Source organism: Argopecten irradians, chromosome 2 (assembly GCF_041381155.1).
Source record: "Argopecten irradians isolate NY chromosome 2, Ai_NY, whole genome shotgun sequence".
Classification (NCBI taxonomy): Eukaryota; Metazoa; Mollusca; class Bivalvia; order Pectinida; family Pectinidae; genus Argopecten; species Argopecten irradians.
The window spans coordinates 67,877,271-67,904,526 of NC_091135.1; the positions used below are offsets into that span (position 1 = coordinate 67,877,271).

Consider the following 27,256-nt stretch of genomic DNA (forward strand, 5'->3'; position numbering starts at 1 on the left):
ATACACGTACTTACTTAGTCCGCTAAACATGCCTATATTATTAGTTTTTCGCCATTTTTTCCTTATTATGAAGTCTATATATTAGGCCATTTTTTTTAAAAGCCTGATAATATTGGCAGGTTTAGCGGAATAGTAAATAATATCATGACAAATGAAAATAAAATAATGGTAGAAGCAAGTATAAAACCATATAATATAATGAAAACCCTTCTTTATGGCTACAAAAACCTGTACAGTATAGGATTATTTACACTTAGAAACTCTTCACAAAAATTTTTGCATACGTTTCAACGTTTATTAGATTAACACAGTAATCAGGAACCTGTAGTCGATAAATTTGTGTTTTCCGTCGATAGTAGATATGTCCATTAGACAGATGAGATTTCCTTCGATCGGATGTTTGGAATGTTCACGCGTCGCGCATGCACATAGGGGTTGTTTACACTCGCCGAAAGATAATAATATGAAATAGTGACTAGGTCGGTCCTATTTATTTTCAGTTTTTCTCCATTTTGAACAAAATTGTTATACAAACTTTTAAATATTGTTATTAACACAAAGTACACAACTTTTACAATTAATTTTAGTCCTATAATTCTTTTTATCTTTTATTACATGATTTTTTAGCGATTTAGTCCCTTTAATGGGTATACATACATATTATTTTTGTCCAAAACAAACATAACTACCATTCTTAATATCTACCGTACCACTCACAAGACGTCAAATTCACAATTTGTGGACTTGGCGTATAAATACCCTTCAAAAAGACCTCCATATGTAGCCTATTACGTAAAAAAATAATGCCTCGATGAGAATTTGATATTTTATGTGGTTCAGTTTTATTGCCTAATAGGTTGGCGATATCAAACAAGTACGATAAAATGCCAACAAACGTTGTATAATGGTTTGCATAATCATTACTTTGCTCCATTAGCAGTAATAGGCACCAATTGTAGCTCTAAAGACGACACCATTTTCTGCCTCTAAGTCTTTTGAGCTACAATATTGCAGCTAGCTAGATCCCTGTGTAATCTTCAATATTAGGATATACAGACCTGTGATTGGTCAGGGTGTTTTCCTGAATTGACTTCTGTTTTACTATGACAAAGTCAAGTAGTGGGTATTTCGACAGTGACGTAGTAATCCCTGACATTGTAATGATTGCCTGTTTCGAACTCGCAACATATTAAATTGTGGCGGTGGCGAGTATGAGAGAAGGGCCACCGCGCGATCCATTTGATAGCGCATTTTGTGAAAAGTACGTCTAGAGTATCACTGATATACGTGTATGTGGCTATGCTAATTAAACGCCGACACAGAGGCATAAAGAATGAAGATGCCTGTTTAGGGCCCTCGTCGCCTTGTAGTCATATGAATCATGTCGGTTAAATATTTATGACATGACCTCCGGGTAAAGAGCTCACACAACGCTCAGTATACGTAGTGCACGGTATTCTTAAGGCTGACATCTTACCTTTGTAGAGGCACGTGTGTAGAGACAGGTAAGTGTACACCTGGTACAGTAGGTGGTCAAGTTGGCAGTAAGTACCTGGCACATGTACAGTGTTGACCATTTTGCGGACCGGGTTAGAAAAACGAAGGCGTATTCGGCAATGAATTGAATCGCTAGTCACTCATACATGTATGTGGCACACATCAATCCGTGCACAGGTGAGTAACTATAACTGCATATTGTTTTACAATTCAATTAAGACCAAAATACTGAATTCTACCGAAATAGATATGTAATCCGTTGACGATATATGTTCACGGAAAAAAAGCCCACTTCCCGTAAGCTCAATAGATAGCTAGGAAAACCCTCTTATTACGGGAACTTTTTCAATTCCGCGAAACTTTATTAATTACATATGGCAGTGTTATCAGTTTCTCTCTGCTATGCTAAATGATGTAATTCATTCTGTAAAACATCACAATCTCAGGACCTTTTTAGCCCACCATCTGATGTAATTTATTCTGTAAAACATCAGAATCTCAGGACCTTTTTTAGCCCACCATCTGATGTAATTCATTCTGTAAAACATCACAATCTCAGGACTTTTTTTAGCCCACCATCTGATGTAATTTATACTGTAAAACATCACAATCTCAGGACTTTTTTTAGCCCACCATCTGATGTAATTCATTCTGTAAAACATCACAATCTCAGGACTTTTTTAGCCCACCATCTGATGTAATTCATTCTGTAAAACATCACAATCTCAGGACTTTTTTAGCCCACCATCTGATGTAATTCATTCTGTAAAACATCACAATCTCAGGACTTTTTTTAGCCCACCATCTGATGTAATTCATTCTGTAAAACATCACAATCTCAGGACTTTTTTTAGCCCACCATCTGATGTAATTTATACTGTAAAATATTACAATCTCAGGACTTTTTTTAGCCCACCATCTGATGTAATTCATTCTGTAAAACATCACAATCTCAGGACTTTTTTAGCCCACCATCTGATGTAATTCATTCTGTAAAACATCACAATCTCAGGACTTTTTTAGCCCACCATCTGATGTAATTCATTCTGTAAAACATCACAATCTCAGGACTTTTTTTAGCCCACCATCTGATGTAATTTATTCTGTAAAACATCACAATCTCAGGACCTTTTTTAGCCCACCATCTGATGTAATTTATTCTGTAAAACATCACAATCTCAGGACTTTTTTTAGCACACCATCTGATGTAATTCATTCTGTAAAACATCACAATCTCAGGACTTTTTTTAGCCCACCATCTGATGTAATTCATTCTGTAAAACATCACAATCTCAGGACTTTTTTTAGCCCACCATTTGATGTAATTCATTCTGTAAAACATCACAATCTCAGGACTTTTTTTTAGCCCACCATCTGATGTAATTCATTTTGTAAAACATCACAATCTCAGGACTTTTTTTAGCCCAACATCTGATGTAATTCATTCTGTAAAACATCACAATCTCAGGACTTTTTTTAGCCCACCATCTGATGTAATTCATTCTGTAAAACATCACAATCTCAGGACTTTTTTTAGCCCACCATCTGATGTAATTCATTCTGTAAAACATCACAATCTCAGGACTTTTTTTTAGCCCACCATCTGATGTAATTCATTCTGTAAAACATCACAATCTCAGGACTTTTTTTAGCCCACCATCTGATGTAATTCATTCTGTAAAACATCACAATCTCAGGACTTTTTTTAGCCCACCATCTGATGTAATTCATTCTGTAAAACATCACAATCTTAGGACTTTTTTAACCCACCATCTGATGTAATTTATTCTGTTAAACATCACTTGCTCATTGTTCACAATCGCAGGTCTTTTTTAGCCCACCATCATTCAAATCGCCTTTTGTCCGTGGTCCGTCGTCCGTCCGTCCGTTAACAATTCTTGTTACCGCTATTTATTAGAAAGTACTGAAGGGATCTGTCTCAAATTTCACATGCAGGTTTCCCTAGGTCCCTAGTTGTGCATATTGCAATGTTGGACCGATCGCTCCACAAGATTGCCGCCAGGCCGCCAGGCCGCCATCTTGGATTTTGAAAGATGAAGTTTGTTACCGCCATTTCTCAGAAAGTACTGCAGAGATATGTCTCAAATTTCATGTTCAGGCTCCCCTAGGACCCTAGCTAGTTTTGCATATTGCATTTTCGGACCGATCGGTGAACAAGATGGCCGCAAGGCCGCAATCCTGGATTTTGATAATTGAAGTTTGTTATCGCTATTTCTCAGAAAGTACTGAAGAGATCTATCTCAAATTTCATGGGCTGGTTCTTCTTAAATTTCGTATATAGTATGTAGTAAAAGTTTAAAAAGCCGAGAAAAGATCCCTCTTTCTGTTGTCAGACATATATCATTCTTTGGTGGGCGCCATGATCCCCCTGGGATCTCTTGTTTCATATATCTTGGCAAAATAGAAAATATTTGAAGAAAACTATATGTAAAACCAATGTAGTGGGTCATTCTCGATAATCCAGGGGTTACTATCACTGATGTAATAATCACCCCTGGACTATCTCATAGTAAAGAATGACAAGTGAAGTTTACAGAGAGAGGGACGCCCGACTTCAAAGCAAGCATTACTCAATTTATTTGATGTACATCAAAGAACCAAATTACCTATGACTCCTGAACTGTATCCAGCTCTTTACTATGAAATAGTCCAGGGGATATAATGTCAGTGAAAGTAACCCCTGGAGTATCGAGGACGTATAAGGGTTGGATAGTTTATGTTCGCTTAACCTTCATTTTTTTGCGAACAAACACATAAGTGTTTTTTATACTGTAGGCATGAATGACCTTCAGTGTGCACCGGGTCGTGTACATATATGTATATATATACAGAGAGTGATACTCGACACCTCTGGTGTCAATGGCGTGCTGATATCCCCCGGCCGTCTCTTATGTTGTCTCGCTATAGTATCAAGTTGCATAGTAAAAAAGAACCTTGTAGCATATGCAGTTTTCAAGTACCTTATCGAACACATTTAGTACATGCACCGAGATCGCACCATCACTTTGCGGTGTTGTAATGTTATCAGCACAATTATTTTAATTCGTCTAATAAGTTTGTTATTTAAGTCTTAAATTTGGTGATATCAGTCAGTAAACAAGCGGTCTCTCTCCAACAGCTAGCCTGGTCTGAAAGTAAACAAGCGGTCTCTCTCCAACAGCTAGGCTGGTCTGAAAGTAAACGAACGGACTCTCTCCAACAGCTAGCCTGGTCTGAAGTAAACAAGCGGTCTCTCTCCAACAGCTAGGCTGGTCTGAAAGTAAACAAGCGGTCTCTCTCCAACAGCTAGGCTGGTCTGAAAGTAAACAAACGGTCTCTCTCCAACAGCTAGCCTGGTCTGAAAGTAAACAAGCGGTCTCTCTCCAACAGCTAGGCTGGTCTGAAAGTAAACAAGCGGTCTCTCTCCAACAGCTAGCCTGGTCTGAAAGTAAACAAGCGGTCTCTCTCCAACAGCTAGCCTGGTCTGCAAGTAAACAAGCGGTCTCTCTCCAACAGCTAGCCTGGTCTGAAAGTAAACAAGCGGTCTCTCTCCAACAGCTAGCCTGGTCTGAAAGTAAACAAGCGGTCTCTCTCCAACAGCTAGCCTGGTCTGAAAGTAAACAAGCGGTCTCTCTCCAACAGCTAGCCTGGTCTGAAGTAAACAAGCGGTCTCTCTCCAACAGCTAGCCTGGTCTGAAAGTAAACAAGCGGTCTCTCTCCAACAGCTAGCCTGGTCTGAAGTAAACAAGCGGTCTCTCTCCAACAGCTAGGCTGGTCTGAAAGTAAACAAGCGGTCTCTCTCCAACAGCTAGCCTGGTCTGAAAGGAAACGATCTAAGCGGTCTCTCTCCAACAGCTAGCCTGGTCTGAAGTAAACAAGCGGTCTCTCTCCAACAGCTAGCCTGGTCTGAAAGTAAACAAGCGGTCTCTCTCCAACAGCTAGCCTGGTCTGAAAGTAAACAAGCGGTCTCTCTCCAACAGCTAGCCTGGTCTGAAAGTAAACAAGCGGTCTCTCTCCAACAGCTAGCCTGGTCTGAAAGTAAACAAGCGGTCTCTCTCCAACAGCTAGCCTGGTCTGAAAGTAAACAAGCGGTCTCTCTCCAACAGCTAGGCTAGTCTGAAAGTAAACAAGCGGTCTCTCTCCAACAGCTAGGCTGGTCTGAAAGTAAACAAGCGGTCTCTCTCCAACAGCTAGGCTGGTCTGAAAGTAAACAAGCGGTCTCTCTCCAACAGCTAGGCTGGTCTGAAAGTAAACAAGCGGTCTCTCTCCAACAGCTAGGCTGGTCTGAAAGTAAACAAGCGGTCTCTCTCCAACAGCTAGCCTGGTCTGAAAGTAAACAAGCGGTCTCTCTCCAACAGCTAGCCTGGTCTGAAAGTAAACAAGCGGTCTCTCTCCAACAGCTAGGCTGGTCTGAAAGTAAACAAGCGGTCTCTCTCCAACAGCTAGCCTGGTCTGAAAGTAAACAAGCGGTCTCTCTCCAACAGCTAGCCTGGTCTGAAAGTAAACAAGCGGTCTCTCTCCAACAGCTAGCCTGGTCTGAAAGTAAACAAGCGGTCTCTCTCCAACAGCTATGGTCTGAAAGTAAACAAGCGGTCTCTCTCCAACAGCTAGCCTGGTCTGAAAGTAAACAAGCGGTCTCTCTCCAACAGCTAGCCTGGTCTGAAAGTAAACAAGCGGTCTCTCTCCAACAGCTAGCCTGGTCTGAAGTAAACAAGCGGTCTCTCTCCAACAGCTAGCCTGGTCTGAAAGTAAACAAGCGGTCTCTCTCCAACAGCTAGGCTGGTCTGAAAGTAAACAAGCGGTCTCTCTCCAACAGCTAGCCTGGTCTGAAAGTAAACAAGCGGTCTCTCTCCAACAGCTAGCTGGTCTGAAAGTAAACAAGCGGTCTCTCTCCAACAGCTAGCCTGGTCTGAAAGTAAACAAGCGGTCTCTCTCCAACAGCTAGCCTGGTCTGAAGTAAACAAGCGGTCTCTCTCCAACAGCTAGCCTGGTCTGAAAGTAAACAAGCGGTCTCTCTCCAACAGCTAGCCTGGTCTGAAAGTAAACAAGCGGTCTCTCTCCAACAGCTAGCCTGGTCTGAAAGTAAACAAGCGGTCTCTCTCTAACAGCTAGCCTGGTCTGAAGTAAACAAGCGGTCTCTCTCCAACAGCTAGCCTGGTCTGAAGTAAACAAGCGGTCTCTCCCTAACAGCTAGGCTGGTCTGAAAGTAAACAAGCGGTCTCTCTCCAACAGCTAGCCTGGTCTGAAGTAAACAAGCGGTCTCTCCCCAACAGCTAGGCTGGTCTGAAAGTAAACAAGCGGTCTCTCTCCAACAGCTAGCCTGGTCTGAAAGTAAACAAGCGGTCTCTCTCCAACAGCTAGCCTGGTCTGAAAGTAAACAAGCGGTCTCTCTCCAACAGCTAGCCTGGTCTGAAAGTAAACAAGCGGTCTCTCTCCAACAGCTAGCCTGGTCTGAAAGTAAACAAGCGGTCTCTCTCCAACAGCTAGCCTGGTCTGAAAGTAAACAAGCGGTCTCTCTCCAACAGCTAGGCTAGTCTGAAAGTAAACAAGCGGTCTCTCTCCAACAGCTAGGCTGGTCTGAAAGTAAACAAGCGGTCTCTCTCCAACAGCTAGGCTGGTCTGAAAGTAAACAAGCGGTCTCTCTCCAACAGCTAGGCTGGTCTGAAAGTAAACAAGCGGTCTCTCTCCAACAGCTAGCCTGGTCTGAAAGTAAACAAGCGGTCTCTCTCCAACAGCTAGCCTGGTCTGAAAGTAAACAAGCGGTCTCTCTCCAACAGCTAGCCTGGTCTGAAAGTAAACAAGCGGTCTCTCTCCAACAGCTAGCCTGGTCTGAAAGTAAACAAGCGGTCTCTCTCCAACAGCTAGCCTGGTCTGAAAGTAAACAAGCGGTCTCTCTCCAACAGCTAGCTGGTCTGAAAGTAAACAAGCGGTCTCTCTCCAACAGCTAGGCTGGTCTGAAAGTAAACAAGCGGTCTCTCTCCAACAGCTAGCCTGGTCTGAAAGTAAACAAGCGGTCTCTCTCCAACAGCTAGGCTAGTCTGAAAGTAAACAAGCGGTCTCTCTCCAACAGCTAGCCTGGTCTGAAAGTAAACAAGCGGTCTCTCTCCAACAGCTAGGCTAGTCTGAAAGTAAACAAGCCGGTCTCTCTCCAACAGCTAGCCTGGTCTGAAAGTAAACAAGCGGTCTCTCTCCAACAGCTAGCCTGGTCTGAAAGTAAACAAGCGGTCTCTCTCCAACAGCTAGCCTGGTCTGAAAGTAAACAAGCGGTCTCTCTCCAACAGCTAGCCTGGTCTGAAAGTAAACAAGCGGTCTCTCTCCAACAGCTAGCCTGGTCTGAAAGTAAACGAGCGGTCTCTCTCCAACAATTAGCGTCTGGATTAAACAAGCGGTCTCTCTCCAACAGCTAGCCTGGTCTGAAAGTAAACAAGCGGTCTCTCTCCAACAGCTAGGCTGGTCTGAAAGTAAACAAGCGGTCTCTCTCCAACAGCTAGCCTGGTCTGAAAGTAAACAAGCGGTCTCTCTCCAACAGCTAGCCTGGTCTGAAAGTAAACAAGCGGTCTCTCTCCAACAGCTAGCCTGGTCTGAAAGTAAACAAGCGGTCTCTCTCCAACAGCTAGCCTGGTCTGAAAGTAAACAAGCGGTCTCTCTCCAACAGCTAGCCTGGTCTGAAAGTAAACAAGCGGTCTCTCTCCAACAGCTAGCCTGGTCTGAAAGTAAACAAGCGGTCTCTCTCCAACAGCTAGCCTGGTCTGAAGTAAACAAGCGGTCTCTCTCCAACAGCTAGCCTGGTCTGAAGTAAACAAGCGGTCTCTCTCCAACAGCTAGCCTGGTCTGAAAGTAAACAAGCGGTCTCTCTCCAACAGCTAGCCTGGTCTGAAAGTAAACAAGCGGTCTCTCTCCAACAGCTAGCCTGGTCTGAAGTAAACAAGCGGTCTCTCTCCAACAGCTAGCCTGGTCTGAAAGTAAACAAGCGGTCTCTCTCCAACAGCTAGCCTGGTCTGAAAGTAAACAAGCGGTCTCTCTCTCCAACAGCTAGCCTGGTCTGAAAGTAAACAAGCGGTCTCTCTCCAACAGCTAGCCTGGTCTGAAAGTAAACAAGCGGTCTCTCTCCAACAGCTAGCCTGGTCTGAAAGTAAACAAGCGGTCTCTCTCCAACAGCTAGGCTGGTCTGAAAGTAAACAAGCGGTCTCTCTCCAACAGCTAGCCTGGTCTGAAAGTAAACAAGCGGTCTCTCTCCAACAGCTAGCCTGGTCTGAAAGTAAACAAGCGGTCTCTCTCCAACAGCTAGGCTGGTCTGAAAGTAAACAAGGGGTCTCTCTCCAACAGCTAGCCTGGTCTGAAAGTAAACAAGCGGTCTCTCTCCAACAGCTAGCCTGGTCTGAAAGTAAACAAGCGGTCTCTCTCCAACAGCTAGCCTGGTCTGAAGTAAACAAGCGGTCTCTCTCCAACAGCTAGCCTGGTCTGAAAGTAAACAAGCGGTCTCTCTCCAACAGCTAGCCTGGTCTGAAAGTAAACAAGCGGTCTCTCTCCAACAGCTAGGCTGGTCTGAAAGTAAACAAGCGGTCTCTCTTCAACAGCTAGCCTGGTCTGAAAGTAAACAAGCGGTCTCTCTCCAACAGCTAGCCTGGTCTGAAAGTAAACAAGCGGTCTCTCTCTAACAGCTAGCCTGGTCTGAAAGTAAACAAGCGGTCTCTCTCCAACAGCTAGCCTGGTCTAAAAGTAGACAAGCGGTCTCTCTCCAACAGCTAGCCTGGTCTGAAAGTAAACAAGCGGTCTCTCTCCAACAGCTAGCCTGGTCTGAAAGTAAACAAGCGGTCTCTCTCCAACAGCTAGCCTGGTCTGAAAGTAAACAAGCGGTCTCTCTCCAACAGCTAGCCTGGTCTGAAAGTAAACAAGCGGTCTCTCTCCAACAGCTAGCCTGGTCTGAAAGTAAACAAGCGGTCTCTCTCCAACAGCTAGCCTGGTCTGAAAGTAAACAAGCGGTCTCTCTCCAACAGCTAGCCTGGTCTGAAAGTAAACAAGCGGTCTCTCTCCAACAGCTAGGCTAGTCTGAAAGTAAACAAGCGGTCTCTCTCCAACAGCTAGGCTGGTCTGAAAGTAAACAAGCGGTCTCTCTCCAACAGCTAGCCTGGTCTGAAAGTAAACAAGCGGTCTCTCTCCAACAGCTAGCTGGTCTGAAAGTAAACAAGCGGTCTCTCTCCAACAGCTAGCCTGGTCTGAAAGTAAACAAGCGGTCTCTCTCCAACAGCTAGCCTGGTCTGAAAGTAAACAAGCGGTCTCTCTCCAACAGCTAGCCTGGTCTGAAAGTAAACAAGCGGTCTCTCTCCAACAGCTAGCCTGGTCTGAAAGTAAACAAGCGGTCTCTCTCCAACAGCTAGCCTGGTCTGAAAGTAAACAAGCGGTCTCTCTCCAACAGCTAGCCTGGTCTGAAAGTAAACAAGCGGTCTCTCTCCAACAGCTAGCCTGGTCTGAAAGTAAACAAGCGGTCTCTCTCCAACAGCTAGGCTGGTCTGAAAGTAAACAAGCGGTCTCTCTCCAACAGCTAGGCTGGTCTGAAAGTAAACAAGCGGTCTCTCTCCAACAGCTAGCCTGGTCTGAAGTAAACAAGCGGTCTCTCTCCAACAGCTAGCCTGGTCTGAAAGTAAACAAGCGGTCTCTCTCCAACAGCTAGGCTGGTCTGAAAGTAAACAAGCGGTCTCTCTCCAACAGCTAGCCTGGTCTGAAAGTAAACAAGCGGTCTCTCTCCAACAGCTAGGCTAGTCTGAAAGTAAACGAGCGGTAGGCTGGTCGATGAAGTAAACAAGCGGTCTCTCTCCAACAGCTAGCCTGGTCTGAAAGTAAACAAGCGGTCTCTCTCCAACAGCTAGGCTGGTCTGAAAGTAAACAAGCGGTCTCTCTCCAACAGCTAGCCTGGTCTGAAAGTAAACAAGCGGTCTCTCTCCAACAGCTAGCCTGGTCTGAAAGTAAACAAGCGGTCTCTCTCCAACAGCTAGCCTGGTCTGAAAGTAAACAAGCGGTCTCTCTCCAACAGCTAGCCTGGTCTGAAAGTAAACAAGCGGTCTCTCTCCAACAGCTAGCCTGGTCTGAAAGTAAACAAGCGGTCTCTCTCCAACAGCTAGCCTGGTCTGAAAGTAAACAAGCGGTCTCTCTCCAACAGCTAGCCTGGTCTGAAAGTAAACAAGCGGTCTCTCTCCAACAGCTAGGCTGGTCTGAAAGTAAACAAGCGGTCTCTCTCCAACAGCTAGGCTGGTCTGAAAGTAAACAAGCGGTCTCTCTCCAACAGCTAGCTGGTCTGAAAGTAAACAAGCGGTCTCTCTCCAACAGCTAGGCTGGTCTGAAAGTAAACAAGCGGTCTCTCTCCAACAGCTAGCCTGGTCTGAAAGTAAACAAGCGGTCTCTCTCCAACAGCTAGGCTGGTCTGAAAGTAAACAAGCGGTCTCTCTCCAACAGCTAGCCTGGTCTGAAAGTAAACAAGCGGTCTCTCTCCAACAGCTAGGCTGGTCTGAAAGTAAACAAGCGGTCTCTCTCCAACAGCTAGGCTGGTCTGAAAGTAAACAAGCGGTCTCTCTCCAACAGCTAGCCTGGTCTGAAAGTAAACAAGCGGTCTCTCTCCAACAGCTAGCCTGGTCTGAAAGTAAACAAGCGGTCTCTCTCCAACAGCTAGCCTGGTCTGAAAGTAAACAAGCGGTCTCTCTCCAACAGCTAGCCTGGTCTGAAAGTAAACAAGCGGTCTCTCTCCAACAGCTAGCCTGGTCTGAAAGTAAACAAGCGGTCTCTCTCCAACAGCTAGGCTGGTCTGAAAGTAAACAAGCGGTCTCTCTCCAACAGCTAGCCTGGTCTGAAAGTAAACAAGCGGTCTCTCTCCAACAGCTAGCCTGGTCTGAAAGTAAACAAGCGGTCTCTCTCCAACAGCTAGCCTGGTCTGAAAGTAAACAAGCGGTCTCTCTCCAACAGCTAGGCTGGTCTGAAAGTAAACAAGCGGTCTCTCTCCAACAGCTAGCCTGGTCTGAAAGTAAACAAGCGGTCTCTCTCCAACAGCTAGGCTGGTCTGAAAGTAAACAAGCGGTCTCTCTCCAACAGCTAGGCTGGTCTGAAAGTAAACAAGCGGTCTCTCTCCAACAGCTAGCCTGGTCTGAAAGTAAACAAGCGGTCTCTCTCCAACAGCTAGCCTGGTCTGAAAGTAAACAAGCGGTCTCTCTCCAACAGCTAGCCTGGTCTGAAAGTAAACAAGCGGTCTCTCTCCAACAGCTAGCCTGGTCTGAAGTAAACAAGCGGTCTCTCTCCAACAGCTAGCCTGGTCTGAAAGTAAACAAGCGGTCTCTCTCCAACAGCTAGGCTGGTCTGAAAGTAAACAAGCGGTCTCTCTCCAACAGCTAGGCTGGTCTGAAAGTAAACAAGCGGTCTCTCTCCAACAGCTAGCCTGGTCTGAAGTAAACAAGCGGTCTCTCTCCAACAGCTAGGCTGGTCTGAAAGTAAACAAGCGGTCTCTCTCCAACAGCTAGCCTGGTCTGAAAGTAAACAAGCGGTCTCTCTCCAACAGCTAGCCTGGTCTGAAAGTAAACAAGCGGTCTCTCTCCAACAGCTAGCCTGGTCTGAAAGTAAACAAGCGGTCTCTCTCCAACAGCTAGCCTGGTCTGAAAGTAAACAAGCGGTCTCTCTCCAACAGCTAGCCTGGTCTGAAAGTAAACAAGCGGTCTCTCTCCAACAGCTAGCTGGTCTGAAAGTAAACAAGCGGTCTCTCTCCAACAGCTAGCCTGGTCTGAAAGTAAACAAGCGGTCTCTCTCCAACAGCTAGCTGGTCTGAAAGTAAACAAGCGGTCTCTCTCCAACAGCTAGCCTGGTCTGAAAGTAAACAAGCGGTCTCTCTCCAACAGCTAGCCTGGTCTGAAAGTAAACAAGCGGTCTCTCTCCAACAGCTAGCCTGGTCTGAAAGTAAAAAACGGTCTCTCTCCAACAGCTAGGCTAGTCTGAAAGTAAACAAGCGGTCTCTCTCCAACAGCTAGCCTGGTCTGAAAGTAAACAAGCGGTCTCTCTCCAACAGCTAGCCTGGTCTGAAAGTAAACAAGCGGTCTCTCTCCAACAGCTAGCCTGGTCTGAAAGTAAACAAGCGGTCTCTCTCCAACAGCTAGCCTGGTCTGAAAGTAAACAAGCGGTCTCTCTCCAACAGCTAGCCTGGTCTGAAGTAAACAAGCGGTCTCTCTCCAACAGCTAGCCTGGTCTGAAAGTAAACAAGCGGTCTCTCTCCAACAGCTAGCCTGGTCTGAAAGTAAACAAGCGGTCTCTCTCCAACAGCTAGCCTGGTCTGAAAGTAAACAAGCGGTCTCTCTCCAACAGCTAGCCTGGTCTGAAAGTAAACAAGCGGTCTCTCTCCAACAGCTAGCATGGTCTGAAAGTAAACAAGCGGTCTCTCTCCAACAGCTAGCCTGGTCTGAAAGTAAACAAGCGGTCTCTCTCCAACAGCTAGCCTGGTCTGAAAGTAAACAAGCGGTCTCTCTCCAACAGCTAGCCTGGTCTGAAGTAAACAAGCGGTCTCTCTCCAACAGCTAGCCTGGTCTGAAAGTAAACAAGCGGTCTCTCTCCAACAGCTAGGCTGGTCTGAAAGTAAACAAGCGGTCTCTCTCCAACAGCTAGGCTGGTCTGAAAGTAAACAAGCGGTCTCTCTCCAACAGCTAGGCTGGTCTGAAAGTAAACAAGCGGTCTCTCTCCAACAGCTAGCCTGGTCTGAAAGTAAACAAGCGGTCTCTCTCCAACAGCTAGCCTGGTCTGAAAGTAAACAAGCGGTCTCTCTCCAACAGCTAGCCTGGTCTGAAAGTAAACAAGCGGTCTCTCTCCAACAGCTAGGCTGGTCTGAAAGTAAACAAGCGGTCTCTCTCCAACAGCTAGCCTGGTCTGAAAGTAAACAAGCGGTCTCTCTCCAACAGCTAGGCTGGTCTGAAAGTAAACAAGCGGTCTCTCTCCAACAGCTAGCCTGGTCTGAAAGTAAACAAGCGGTCTCTCTCCAACAGCTAGCCTGGTCTGAAAGTAAACAAGCGGTCTCTCTCCAACAGCTAGCCTGGTCTGAAAGTAAACAAGCGGTCTCTCTCCAACAGCTAGCCTGGTCTGAAAGTAAACAAGCGGTCTCTCTCAACAGCTACGCCAAGTAAAAGCGTCTCTCTCTAGCTGTCTGAAAGTAAACAAGCGGTCTCTCTCCAACAGCTAGCCTGGTCTGAAAGTAAACAAGCGGTCTCTCTCCAACAGCTAGCCTGGTCTGAAAGTAAACAAGCGGTCTCTCTCCAACAGCTAGCCTGGTCTGAAAGTAAACAAGCGGTCTCTCTCCAACAGCTAGCCTGGTCTGAAAGTAAACAAGCGGTCTCTCTCCAACAGCTAGCCTGGTCTGAAAGTAAACAAGCGGTCTCTCTCCAACAGCTAGGCTGGTCTGAAAGTAAACAAGCGGTCTCTCTCCAACAGCTAGCCTGGTCTGAAAGTAAACAAGCGGTCTCTCTCCAACAGCTAGCCTGGTCTGAAAGTAAACAAGCGGTCTCTCTCCAACAGCTAGCCTGGTCTGAAAGTAAACGAGCGGTCTCTCTCCAACAATTAGCGTCTGGATTAAACAAGCGGTCTCTCTCCAACAGCTAGCCTGGTCTGAAAGTAAACAAGCGGTCTCTCTCCAACAGCTAGCCTGGTCTGAAAGTAAACAAGCGGTCTCTCTCCAACAGCTAGGCTAGTCTGAAAGTAAACAAGCGGTCTCTCTCCAACAGCTAGGCTGGTCTGAAAGTAAACAAGCGGTCTCTCTCCAACAGCTAGCCTGGTCTGAAAGTAAACAAGCGGTCTCTCTCCAACAGCTAGCCTGGTCTGAAAGTAAACAAGCGGTCTCTCTCCAACAGCTAGCCTGGTCTGAAAGTAAACAAGCGGTCTCTCTCCAACAGCTAGCCTGGTCTGAAAGTAAACAAGCGGTCTCTCTCCAACAGCTAGGCTAGTCTGAAAGTAAACAAGCGGTCTCTCTCCAACAGCTAGCCTGGTCTGAAAGTAAACAAGCGGTCTCTCTCCAACAGCTAGCCTGGTCTCTGAAGCGTCTGGATTAAACAAGCGGTCTCTCTCCAACAGCTAGCCTGGTCTGAAAGTAAACAAGCGGTCTCTCTCCAACAGCTAGCCTGGTCTGAAAGTAAACAAGCGGTCTCTCTCCAACAGCTAGGCTGGTCTGAAAGTAAACAAGCGGTCTCTCTCCAACAGCTAGCCTGGTCTGAAAGTAAACAAGCGGTCTCTCTCCAACAGCTAGCCTGGTCTGAAAGTAAACGAGCGGTCTCTCTCCAACAACTAGCCTGGTCTGAAGTAAACAAGCGGTCTCTCTCCAACAGCTAGCCTGGTCTGAAAGTAAACAAGCGGTCTCTCTCCAACAGCTAGCTGGTCTGAAAGTAAACAAGCGGTCTCTCTCCAACAGCTAGCCTGGTCTGAAGTAAACAGGCGGTCTCTCCCCAACAGCTAGGCTGGTCTGAAAGTAAACAAGCGGTCTCTCTTCAACAGCTAGGCTGGTCTGAAAGTAAACAAGCGGTCTCTCTCCAACAGCTAGCCTGGTCTGAAAGTAAACAAGCGGTCTCTCTCTAACAGCTAGCCTGGTCTGAAAGTAAACAAGCGGTCTCTCTCCAACAGCTAGCCTGGTCTGAAAGTAAACAAGCGGTCTCTCTCCAACAGCTAGCCTGGTCTGAAAGTAAACAAGCGGTCTCTCTCCAACAGCTAGCCTGGTCTGAAAGTAAACAAGCGGTCTCTCTCCAACAGCTAGCCTGGTCTGAAAGTAAACAAGCGGTCTCTCTCCAACAGCTAGCTGGTCTGAAGTAAACAAGCGGTCTCTCTCTCCAACAGCTAGCCTGGTCTGAAAGTAAACAAGCGGTCTCTCTCCAACAGCTAGCCTGGTCTGAAAGTAAACAAGCGGTCTCTCTCCAACAGCTAGCCTGGTCTGAAGTAAACAAGCGGTCTCTCTCCAACAGCTAGCTGGTCTGAAAGTAAACAAGCGGTCTCTCTCTCCAACAGCTAGCCTGGTCTGAAAGTAAACAAGCGGTCTCTCTCCAACAGCTAGCCTGGTCTGAAAGTAAACAAGCGGTCTCTCTCCAACAGCTAGCCTGGTCTGAAAGTAAACAAGCGGTCTCTCTCCAACAGCTAGCCTGGTCTGAAAGTAAACAAGCGGTCTCTCTCCAACAGCTAGCCTGGTCTGAAAGTAAACAAGCGGTCTCTCTCAACAGCTAGCCTGGTCTGAAGTAAACAAGCGGTCTCTCTCCAACAGCTAGCCTGGTCTGAAGTAAACAAGCGGTCTCTCTCCAACAGCTAGCCTGGTCTGAAAGTAAACAAGCGGTCTCTCTCCAACAGCTAGCCTGGTCTGAAAGTAAACAAGCGGTCTCTCTCCAACAGCTAGCCTGGTCTGAAAGTAAACAAGCGGTCTCTCTCTCCAACAGCTAGCCTGGTCTGAAAGTAAACAAGCGGTCTCTCTCCAACAGCTAGCCTGGTCTGAAAGTAAACAAGCGGTCTCTCTCCAACAGCTAGCCTGGTCTGAAAGTAAACAAGCGGTCTCTCTCCAACAGCTAGCCTGGTCTGAAAGTAAACAAGCGGTCTCTCTCCAACAGCTAGCCTGGTCTGAAAGTAAACAAGCGGTCTCTCTCCAACAGCTAGCCTGGTCTGAAAGTAAACAAGCGGTCTCTCTCCAACAGCTAGCCTGGTCTGAAAGTAAACAAGCGGTCTCTCTCCAACAGCTAGCCTGGTCTGAAAGTAAACAAGCGGTCTCTCTCCAACAGCTAGGCTGGTCTGAAAGTAAACAAGCGGTCTCTCTCCAACAGCTAGCCTGGTCTGAAAGTAAACAAGCGGTCTCTCTCCAACAGCTAGCCTGGTCTGAAAGTAAACAAGCGGTCTCTCTCCAACAGCTAGGCTAGTCTGAAAGTAAACAAGCGGTCTCTCTCCAACAGCTAGCCTGGTCTGAAAGTAAACAAGCGGTCTCTCTCCAACAGCTAGCCTGGTCTAAAAGTAAACAAGCGGTCTCTCTCCAACAGCTAGCCTGGTCTGAAAGTAAACAAGCGGTCTCTCTCCAACAGCTAGCCTGGTCTGAAAGTAAACAAGCGGTCTCTCTCCAACAGCTAGCCTGGTCTGAAAGTAAACAAGCGGTCTCTCTCCAACAGCTAGCCTGGTCTGAAAGTAAACAAGCGGTCTCTCTCCAACAGCTAGCCTGGTCTGAAAGTAAACAAGCGGTCTCTCTCCAACAGCTAGCCTGGTCTGAAAGTAAACAAGCGGTCTCTCTCCAACAGCTAGCCTGGTCTGAAAGTAAACAAGCGGTCTCTCTCCAACAGCTAGGCTGGTCTGAAAGTAAACAAGCGGTCTCTCTCCAACAGCTAGCCTGGTCTGAAAGTAAACAAGCGGTCTCTCTCCAACAGCTAGCCTGGTCTGAAAGTAAACAAGCGGTCTCTCTCCAACAGCTAGGCTGGTCTGAAAGTAAACAAGCGGTCTCTCTCCAACAGCTAGGCTGGTCTGAAAGTAAACAAGCGGTCTCTCTCTCCAACAGCTAGCTGGTCTGAAAGTAAACAAGCGGTCTCTCTCTCAACAGCTAGCTGGTCTGAAGTAAACAAGCGGTCTCTCTCCAACAGCTAGCCTGGTCTGAAGTAAACAAGCGGTCTCTCTCCAACAGCTAGGCTGGTCTGAAAGTAAACAAGCGGTCTCTCTCTAACAGCTAGCCTGGTCTGAAGTAAACAAGCGGTCTCTCTCCAACAGCTAGCCTGGTCTGAAGTAAACAAGCGGTCTCTCCCCAACAGCTAGGCTGGTCTGAAAGTAAACAAGCGGTCTCTCTCCAACAGCTAGCCTGGTCTGAAAGTAAACAAGCGGTCTCTCTCCAACAGCTAGCCTGGTCTGAAAGTAAACAAGCGGTCTCTCTCCAACAGCTAGCCTGGTCTGAAAGTAAACAAGCGGTCTCTCTCTGAAGTAACAAGCGTCTCTCTCCAACAGCTAGCCTGGTCTGAAAGTAAACAAGCGGTCTCTCTCCAACAGCTAGGCTGGTCTGAAAGTAAACAAGCGGTCTCTCTCCAACAGCTAGCCTAGTCTGAAAGTAAACAAGCGGTCTCTCTCCAACAGCTAGGTTGGTCTGAAAGTAAACGAGCGGTCTCTCTCCAACAGCTAGGCTAGTCTGAAAGTAAACGAGCGGTAGGCTGGTCTGAAAGTAAACGAGCGGTCTCTCTCCAACAGCTAGGCTGGTCTGAAAGATGGCGCGGCCAAACTTTTTTCTGTAGTTGGATCACAGGCATGTTCAATATGTCTTAATCTACCACTGTGGATGAGACATGTTCAATATGTCATAATCTACCACTGTGGATGAGACATGTTCAATATGTTTCTTATCAAAATCACACTGTATGTACGGAAGTGTATAAATTGCTGTCTTTTTAGAGAATCGAAATAAGATGAAGAGAAACAACGAACATTTGTAGACTAAAAAGATAATCTTACGACATATTTTGGTCATAATATAGTATTTTGTTAGTAACTCGGTCACGTGACCTACGGCACCCCGCTTAACTTTAAACGATTCAAAAGCACATTTATTCCAACAAATATATTACAAATTATACAAAACCGTATTTCGGAAACTTTTATCTTTCATTTAACGTATCATTCATTGCAAACACTTATACACAACTGGAGAAATCCGAGAAAACATCAACAAATTCTGACGACTAAGATTTTAAAAAATACTATACACTTCCGTTCATGAATACACTTTGCTAAGACCTCTTCCCTGACACAATCTAGGTTAAATATTCATCACCAGTAGAGCTGGTCAGGGTATATAAACAGTTTTTCACCCGTGTCTCTATTACTAGGAATCGATAAAGAATCTGATTCAGCTCGATTTAACACTCCATGTGTGCCTTACGCACTCCATATACTGACGTACTCCATTATTTATCCTAACTTCTGAAATTTTACTTCACTGTTGAGACAAACGCGTAAGAATGCAAAGACATGCATACACGGACCGATGTACTTTGACTGAAATTAAGAACAATTTACATGTATATACACACATCTGATCATCCAAAGATATTTTTATTCCTGTGTAAATTATATACTTTACATACAACAACGCTTCTTGTGACTTTAATACAACGGTGCCATTTTGCACCACATCTTTTAAATAAAGAGAATATCGACATTCTGAACACAGATCATTACCGACATTTGAGGGATTACTGTATATACTGTCTGCGACAACGGATGATCGGTTAATTTGATCCTTTGATGCACATTAAAACAATATCATAACGGTACATTGTGGTTGACTTTGTGGCTTTGAAGTTGGACGTCGTTCTCTTCTCTGTAATCTTAAAAGGAAGTTTCTACAGACCTTTGATTGGCAACATTTTTCTCTTGAACTATCTCCAGTTTTACTATGAGATAGGTTCGAGGATGATCCAGGGGTGGATATAACGACAGTGAAAGTAACCCTTAGAGTATCGAGGATAGTCCAGGGGTGGATATAATGACAGTGAAAGGAACCCCTGGAGTATCGAGGATGATCCAGGGGTGGATATAACGACAGAGAAAGTAACCCCTGGAGTATCGAGGATAGTCCAGGGGTGGATATAACGACAGTGAAAGTAACCCCTGGAGTATCGAGGATGATCCAGGGGTGGATATAACGACAGAGAAAGTAACCTCTGGAGTATCGAGGATGATCCAGGGGTGGATATAACGACAGTGAAAGTAACCCCTGGAGTAACGAGGATGATCCAGGGGTGGATATAACGACAGAGAAAGTAACCCCTGGAGTTTCGAGGATGATCCAGGGGTGGATATAACGACAGTGAAAGTAACCCCTGGAGCATCGAGGATTGTCCAGGGGTGGATATAACGGTAGTAATAGTTATACCGTGAGTATCGAGGATGATCCAGGAGGGATATAACGACAGTGAAAGTAACCCCTGGAGTATCGAGGATGATCCAGGGGTGGATATAACGACAGTGAAAGTAACCCCTGGAGTATCGAGGATGATCCAGGAGGGATATAACGACAGTGAAAGTAACCCCTGGAGTATCGAGGATGACCCAGGGGTGGATATAACGACAGTGAAAGTAACCATTAGAGTATCGAGGATGATCCAGGAGGGATATAACGACCGTGAAAGTAACCCCTGGAGTATCGAGGATGACCCAGGGGTGGATATAACGACAGTGAAAGTAACCATTAGAGTATCCAGGATGATCCAGGAGGGATATAACGACAGTGAAAGTAACCCCTGGAGTATCGAGGATGATCCAGGGGTGGATATAACGACAGTGAAAGTAACCCCTGGAGTATCGAGGATGATCCAGGAGGGATATAACGACAGTGAAAGTAACCCCTGGAGTATCGAGGATGACCCAGGGGTGGATATAACGACAGTGAAAGTAACCCCTGGAGTATCGAGGATGACACAGGGGTGGATATAAGGACAGTGAAAGTATCCCCTGGAGTGTCGAGGATGATCCAGGGGTGGATATAACGACAGAAAAAGTAACCCCTGGAATATCAAGGATAGTCCAGGGGTGGATATAACGACAGTGAAAGTAACCATTAGAGTATCGAGGAAGATCCAGGGGTGGATATAACGACAGTGAAAGTAACCCCTGGAGTATCGAGGATGATCCAGGAGGGATATAACGACAGTGAAAGTAACCCCTGGAGTAACGAGGATGATCCAGGAGGGATATAACGACAGTGAAAGTAACCATTAGAGTATCGAGGATGATCCAGGGGTGGATATAACGACAGTGAAAGTAACCCCTGGAGTATCGAGGATAGTCCAGGGGTGGATATAACGACAGTGAAAGTAACCCCTGGAGTATCGAGGATGATCCAGGGGTGGATATAACGACAGTGAAAGTAACCCCAGGAGTATCGAGGATGATCCAGGGGTGGATATTATGACAGTGAAAGTAACCTCTGGAGTATCGAGGATGATACAGGGGTGGATATAACGACAGTGAAAGTAACCCCTGGAGTATCGAGAATAGTCCAGGGGTGGATATAACGACAGTGAAAGTAACCCCTGGAGTATCAAGGATAGTCCAGGGGTGGATATAACGCCAGTGAAAGTAACCCCTGGAGTATCGAGGATGATCCAGGGGTGGATATAACGACAGAGAAAGTAACCTCTGGAGTATCGAGGATTGTCCAGGGGTGGATATAACGACAGTGAAAGTAACCCCTGGAGTATCGAGGATGATCCAGGGGTGGATATAACGACAGAAAAAGTAACCCCTGGAGTATCGAGGATGACCCAGGAGTGGATATAACGCCAGTGAAAGTAACCCCTGGAGTATCGAGGATGATCCAGGGGTGGATATAACGACAGTGAAAGTAACCCCTGGAGTATCGAGGATGATCCAGGGGTGGATATAACGACAGTGAAAGTAACCCCTGGAGTATCGAGGATTGTCCAGGGGTGGATATAACGGTAGTAATAGTAATACCGTGAGTATCGAGGATGAAATCATATATATTTCTTTCATACCTACGGGTGTAATACTGGCTGGTCTAGGGCAATACACTCATGCCGCCTGAGGCTGTAATGCATGGCTTCCCATGCAATAAAGCCTCGTGACGTAACGGCGTCAACCAAAATTCTATTTCCTCGGTAAAATTAGAACATTTTTTTCACTAACTTGACTGGTTTTACTATAAATGATGCAAACAATGGAAAAACAGCGTGATATTATAGTTGTAAAATTGCAATAAAACGTCGAGGTATGAAAGAAAAAAACTCTTTCATAAGTGGATATGAAGGATAGGGATATTCTACCCTCCGGATCACAAAATGTTGCAAAACCATCGGCAAGCCTCGGGTTTTGCTACATTTGAGACCCTCGGCAAGCCCCGGGTTTTACTACATTTTGTGACTTCGGGTAGAATATCCCTATCCTTCATATCCACATATGAAAGAGTCTTATAATATCATCCGACCATAGACTTATTGTTTAAACATCTGCTGCACCTTATATTACAATGACACACATCAACAGTCAAACCAGTCACCAAACCGAACTACACATATGGTGCAAAGCTATAATCCTATCATCGATATATACTCTGGTCGAATGTGTTCAGACTAAGTATCAACAGACAAGATACAATAAAACTGTCATCCGGTCTTCTGATCATCTCGGTTGTACAAGTTTAAAGTTTCCATTCGAGTTAAAATCCATAGTATCTCTAAATTGAAGACAGGCTAGATGGATTTTAAGTGTTGTGATTTTGTGACCCCTCTTCCTGTTTTGTGACATCTCTTCCTATTTGATGCGGACTAAGTTCTGCAGAGTATGGCCGATAAGGTGAGATTTGTTGCCGCTTTATTACGCCGAAAGGTAAAGCCACCATTTTCCATACATTTGTGATACACATAGCAGTATAGTTCATATCAATGGTCACAACACAAATAGGTTAGAGTTAGTCATGATTATTAAAGAAGCGTTTGTTCTGAATTAGTCTTTCTTCAAAGACCGACGAATCAAACAATGAAACATCAATGTCATAACACGGAAATAGCTATGTTTTTATAACTCATGGCGTTGATGATCTCAATATCTGTACAATAATCATTCAAAACTGGCATTTGTATTCACAAGGGTATAGCGTAGATACCTTAGTATTTTCTTTACTATTTAAAACAAGCTCTTACAACTTCATGAATATTAACATTCGCAAAATTCAAATTACTCCGCTTTTCCATACACGAACCCCAACCTAACATCATTTTAGAACATTTACAAAGACTAGAACAAAAGACACAAAAAAAGCAAACAGCCATTGAAACTGTGTCAATGTTTTCAATTTCTATCAATCGCATCTGACCAAAGGACTTTTAACGCTAACAACAGTAAATCACTATAATATATAAGTTTGCGGTAAATATATATATATACATCGTACATTGTGTAGTCCATTATTTGTTTGCCCCGCCTTATGGTTCACAGAATAGACGTCCCAGTCAGTAAACACTATAAATGTGTCACCGCCGTCGTAAAATCAACGATAAAATGTTCATCAAATTACCAGTATGTCTATCAAAAAACAAACAAACTTATCTCTTATTATAAACAACAGCGTAAAGGGAAAATGCTCATTCAGAGGACATACGTATTATTTACAATCTACATGGAGACTATCAGTCATTTTTAGTGTTGGCTTCCGTTCTATACCCATTAATTACATTTTCATTACTTTTGTCATTTCTCTGCTAACATAGCTGTATTGTTTTGTTGTTCGTGTTATTTCTATGAGATTATTGCTCATAAGAATCCCGCCAACTTTATTTTGATGTGGTTTTAAGATTTCCATTTTCATGACTTTGTTTTCAAAAGAAATATATTTTATTCAATTTTAATAATTAGTTCTATTGCATTAGGATTAAGAATTAAAATTGAAACAAATTCAGCCCACTTCTTACATCCATATCCTATATGTTACATATACCAATCGATACTAACACTAATGTGTACTATAACACTCGGAACACCATTGCCAGTGTTATAGATGTGTGATAAACATCAAGAGTAAACACTAGACTAAAATTACTTGTTTTGTCTAACACTAAACATTTAATTCAGATATCACAGAAATCGTTCGTGATAACTAACTTTTGGCGTAAATATTCAGCTTCACATGAAATATATAATTTTCACTTTGTGTGTTTCTATCGTTTATTTGTTTTGAGTGTAAAAATGTTAAAACACCAATTAACACGCATTTAATTAGTTCTTTAAGTTTGAATTCAGAACATCCGTGCTTAGGATTATATCAATATTAAAGTACATTTTTTTTGTTCTTCAGATGTTTCAAGATGCTGGTGACTCGAAAATTAGGAATAAAATGTTTTGCTTTAACCGTCGTTATCATGGTGACCTGGATTCTCTTTCCCACCAGTCCGATTGACGAGGTAACACTAACACACACAGGTCTGATAGGTTTCACGGAACTATCTGAACTTAGGACGCCAAAATCTTTCCTTATTGTTCCGAAGCAGAATGTACAATCTGTAAAGAACGTTGTCATTATTGTTGTAAGCAAAGCGTCCAATAGTTTACAACGAGAAACCATTCGAAAGACGTGGGGCAATCCAAGGAGTCAAATTGAGTACAACTTCACCTTGTACTTTCTACTCGGTAGAGAAGAACATGGTCATATCGATAACACGTATAATGATATTATACAGGTGGATATTGTTGAGGATTACTACAATTTAACCGATAAAACTGTTGCAGCATTTAACTGGGTTGTCCAGCATTGTCATGAAGCAAGCTACTTCTTCAAAGTCGACGACGATGTGTATTTAGACTTGGCTGTCCTTGGTGATATCCAAAACAATGACAGTTATCTTCAGGATAATGTTATCATTGGATCGTGCAGACAAGTTTCTTCTCCGGTGAGGAAACCGGGAAAGTGGCAAGTTTCTTACGATGAATACCCATTTACAACATTACCGCCATTCTGTAATGGTCCCGGGTATGCAATGACAATTCCCACAGCACGTATAATATATGAGGAGACGAGGAAAACTAAAATGTTCAAGTTAGAAGATGTCTATGTTGGAATGGTGGCCTATAGGCTCGGGATATCTGTGAAGCATATAGAAAATTTTGTGTATGATTGTAATACCTATATTTACCAAAGGTTGCTTGGAAATCTGTTTTCTCGTTGTCACACAATCATACACTACGCTTCTTCAGATGTGGTACATACGTTGTGGGACCAGCGCGGCATGGCACAAAGGGGTGAAAAAGACTGTTCTTTCTTGGGGGAAATCAGATTTTATTTGTCTGAAAAGACTTGAGGGTACGGCTATTACCTGTCTTTCTGACGTGACGCTACCCACATTGGAACACCTTTTGAAGATAATTGTAAAAAAAATTCTAGCGTGTGCTTGAATCCAGATTTTTCTTTTGAAATTCCACAAAAAGATGTCTTCAGTTTTAACTTCATGAGCTTTGAAGCATTCCGTTCCAGCCCTGTGTTTAAGCAGGTTTGAATACCCAAAACGGAGTTTGATTTATAAATGCACTGACATGATAAAAATGTTTGAATTCATTTAAAGAAGTTTCAAACATTTTTTTTAGTTTATTCAAATTATATATCTGTCATAATAATCCATTCAGCAATATTTTTTTCTTATTTTAATATAAATGTACATGTATTAGGTGTTTTTAGGATTGTCGCACGACGTCGTTTCCCACAATTTCATATTTTTCATTTTTAATACATATAACACTGGGAAGAAAATGACTCATGATTATGAAAATTGTCATAATTATTTTAAAGCACCTTAATTTTTGTTAACTGAAAATTCTGTATCACATGATTTAAATATGTTCCATTTTAGGAAGCGTTCCATTTTGGGTAGCGTCACGTAATCATTTAATGTGACACCAAATACCATTACAATGCAAAATGTTCTGAATGAAAGGTGCTTGAACCCATTATTCAGTAAATCAAACATTAACATTGGTCAATCTTTTTTTTATTTTACTTAAACTTACAAAATTGTTTTTCTTCAACTTTAGTTTTTCTTCTGTTTTATTGAGAATTCCAAAATGTGATTGTTTATTGTTGTTCACCGTCCGTTAATAATATAAGCTGTGCACTCCCAGTTAACTCAAACTAAAATACATTGTTTTTCTTGTTTTGATATATATGGTGTTTTTAGGGTTGTCGCACGACGTCGTAAAACAATAGTTATATCTGTAATTTGGTATATATAAATCTTTACAGCAAATACAAAATACTACATAGCCGATTGTTTTCACATGGAACATTGCTATAATTGCGAAAATTTGATTCGTGAACCATTGATAAATAGTTGAATCTTATACACCCTTAAAGCCATATTGCGACAATTTCAAACTGTTAAAATTTAATTTTCTCGTTTTTAGATCAAATCGCAAGACCTTTAACCAATTACAGATTATATATTTACCTATATGGATGTCTATATTGTTTAACCATATCTGTACAATTGAAATAAGCACATATGAATAATCGCGGGTAAATTAAAACTTGTTTTACTACTTGTTTACAAACTTCTGGTATACACATTTCATGGAGATCAAATGACTATCAACATACATTGTAATTATATTTCAGTATTAGAAATATTCATAGGTAGATTACATGGGTTTGCAAATATCGTCAGGATGTTCATGTCGATATTTCTCTTATTTTGACACATGAAACAGTCCTCAACCAATATTTACATTGTTTATTATTTAATGTTCTTAACAATTGCATGGTTTTCAGAAAATTAAATGATATTCCATGATTGTTTTTCCTAAACATATAATTATTTTTATTGGGTTTTTTTCTCTCTTTATTTGTTGTATTGCAATAAAATCAATTTATTCTATTACTAGATATATTTCGTATTTTGCTACAAGATAGTTATAAATGTCATTTCTTCCATGCCTTTATGTCCTCTTTACAGAAGAAAACAACTTCGATATTAACGCTACAACAGTACACAGATTCCATACGTAGACGTGTTAGCGTAACTAAAGTGAAAAATGAATAGATAAAACAGGACGACCAATGAAACAGGACCCTGGTATTATACTGTGACTGGTGAGAGAGCAACGAAACAGGACCCCGGTATTATATTGTGACTGCTAAGAGATATAAAGAAGAAATATATTACTGCAATTACATTCATCAATCGATTTGGACATCAGGCTACGGCTTTTTAATTCTTTTCCAATTATATTTTAAAAAGTATACCGGCGAAAAGACGAAAAGACGAAAAATCAAACACGAAAAGACGAAAGTGATACACGCTAATTAGCGACTTTGATTCTCGTCTTTTCGCCTTCAAAAATCTCGTCTTTTCGTCTTTTCGCCCCAAAAAAATGGAAATTAACAAATCTTAATTTTCGTCTTTTCGTCTTTTCGCCCCGAAAAGACGAAAATTAACAAACTTTAATTTTCGTCTTTTCGCCCCGAAAAGACGAAATTTAACAAACCTTAATTTTCGTCTTTTCATGCGGAAGTCATTTTGAAATCTTTTTATCTTAATACTGACTTAATTGTTCAATATGGAAGCATCAAAGTAGTTTATGATAGCAATCGATTTATTAAATTGATAGTATTACAAGGTTCTTCGTCAATAACTAAGATTAGAAGTTATATAACAGAAGTCAACATGTATGTTTACAGCAGTTACGTAGATATGCCACGTGCCACTTACAAATTCATCATTCCGCAAATCTTTTAGCTTGATTAATACATTTTTTCAAAATTCATTAATATCTTTTTTTTTGTGTTCTAATCGCCCTATTTAGCAACTACGCTTATCAAAACATTGCCGTGTATATGCACATAATGTACTTAAGATGTTAAACATAGCACTTACAGGAGTTGCCTCCCCTACACAACTTGAAAAAAATGTTGTCGGCGGGTAATATTTGAAAGCGTTTGAACATCGGATCAACTTGTTAACAAAATAATTTATGAAAGACAACTCGTGAAGACTTTGAGTTTAAAGGAAGGACTTGTACCAAGAAATTGCTTAAATACAGTGAATTAAAACATTCAATCAGTAGGTACAATGTACTGTGTATTATTTGAAAAGACATTTTGACTACATACATGACATGGTCTTCATCATAATTGTACATTAGAAATTACATTATAATCTCCGTCGTATATGAAAGATGACAAAGTATATCTGTAATTTGTAATTTTTCGGGGCGAAAAGACGAAAAGACGAGATCTTTGAAGGCGAAAAGACGA

General features: G+C 43.1%; 1 protein-coding gene across 3 annotated transcripts; it reads left to right on the top strand.

Moving 5' to 3' along the window:
• The first annotated feature begins 1,340 nt into the window (after nt 1–1,340).
• On the top strand, nt 1,341–25,853 carry LOC138316298 (beta-1,3-galactosyltransferase 5-like). 3 transcript variants are annotated; one of them, XM_069257941.1, is made up of 2 exons: nt 1,341–1,505; nt 23,312–25,853. In XM_069257941.1, the coding sequence occupies exon 2, from the start codon at nt 23,322–23,324 to the stop codon at nt 24,309–24,311; it is 990 nt and encodes a 329-aa protein (XP_069114042.1). In that variant the 5' UTR covers nt 1,341–1,505; nt 23,312–23,321; the 3' UTR covers nt 24,312–25,853. The 3 variants fall into 3 exon arrangements, with proteins under 3 accessions (XP_069114042.1, XP_069114041.1, XP_069114040.1); XM_069257940.1 differs by lacking the exon at nt 1,341–1,505 and adding an exon at nt 1,513–1,674; XM_069257939.1 differs by lacking the exon at nt 1,341–1,505 and adding an exon at nt 21,343–21,813.
• The last annotated feature ends 1,403 nt before the right edge of the window (nt 25,854–27,256 follow it).

Bases quoted from the DNA above. Each gene is read 5' to 3' on its own strand.
- LOC138316298 (XM_069257939.1), top strand. From the start codon at position 21,779: ATGCGGACTAAGTTCTGCAGAGTATGGCCGATAAG. The intron at 21,814-23,311 runs GTGAGATTTGTT...TTTGTTCTTCAG, and splicing joins TGCAGAGTATGGCCGATAAG to ATGTTTCAAGATGCTGGTGA.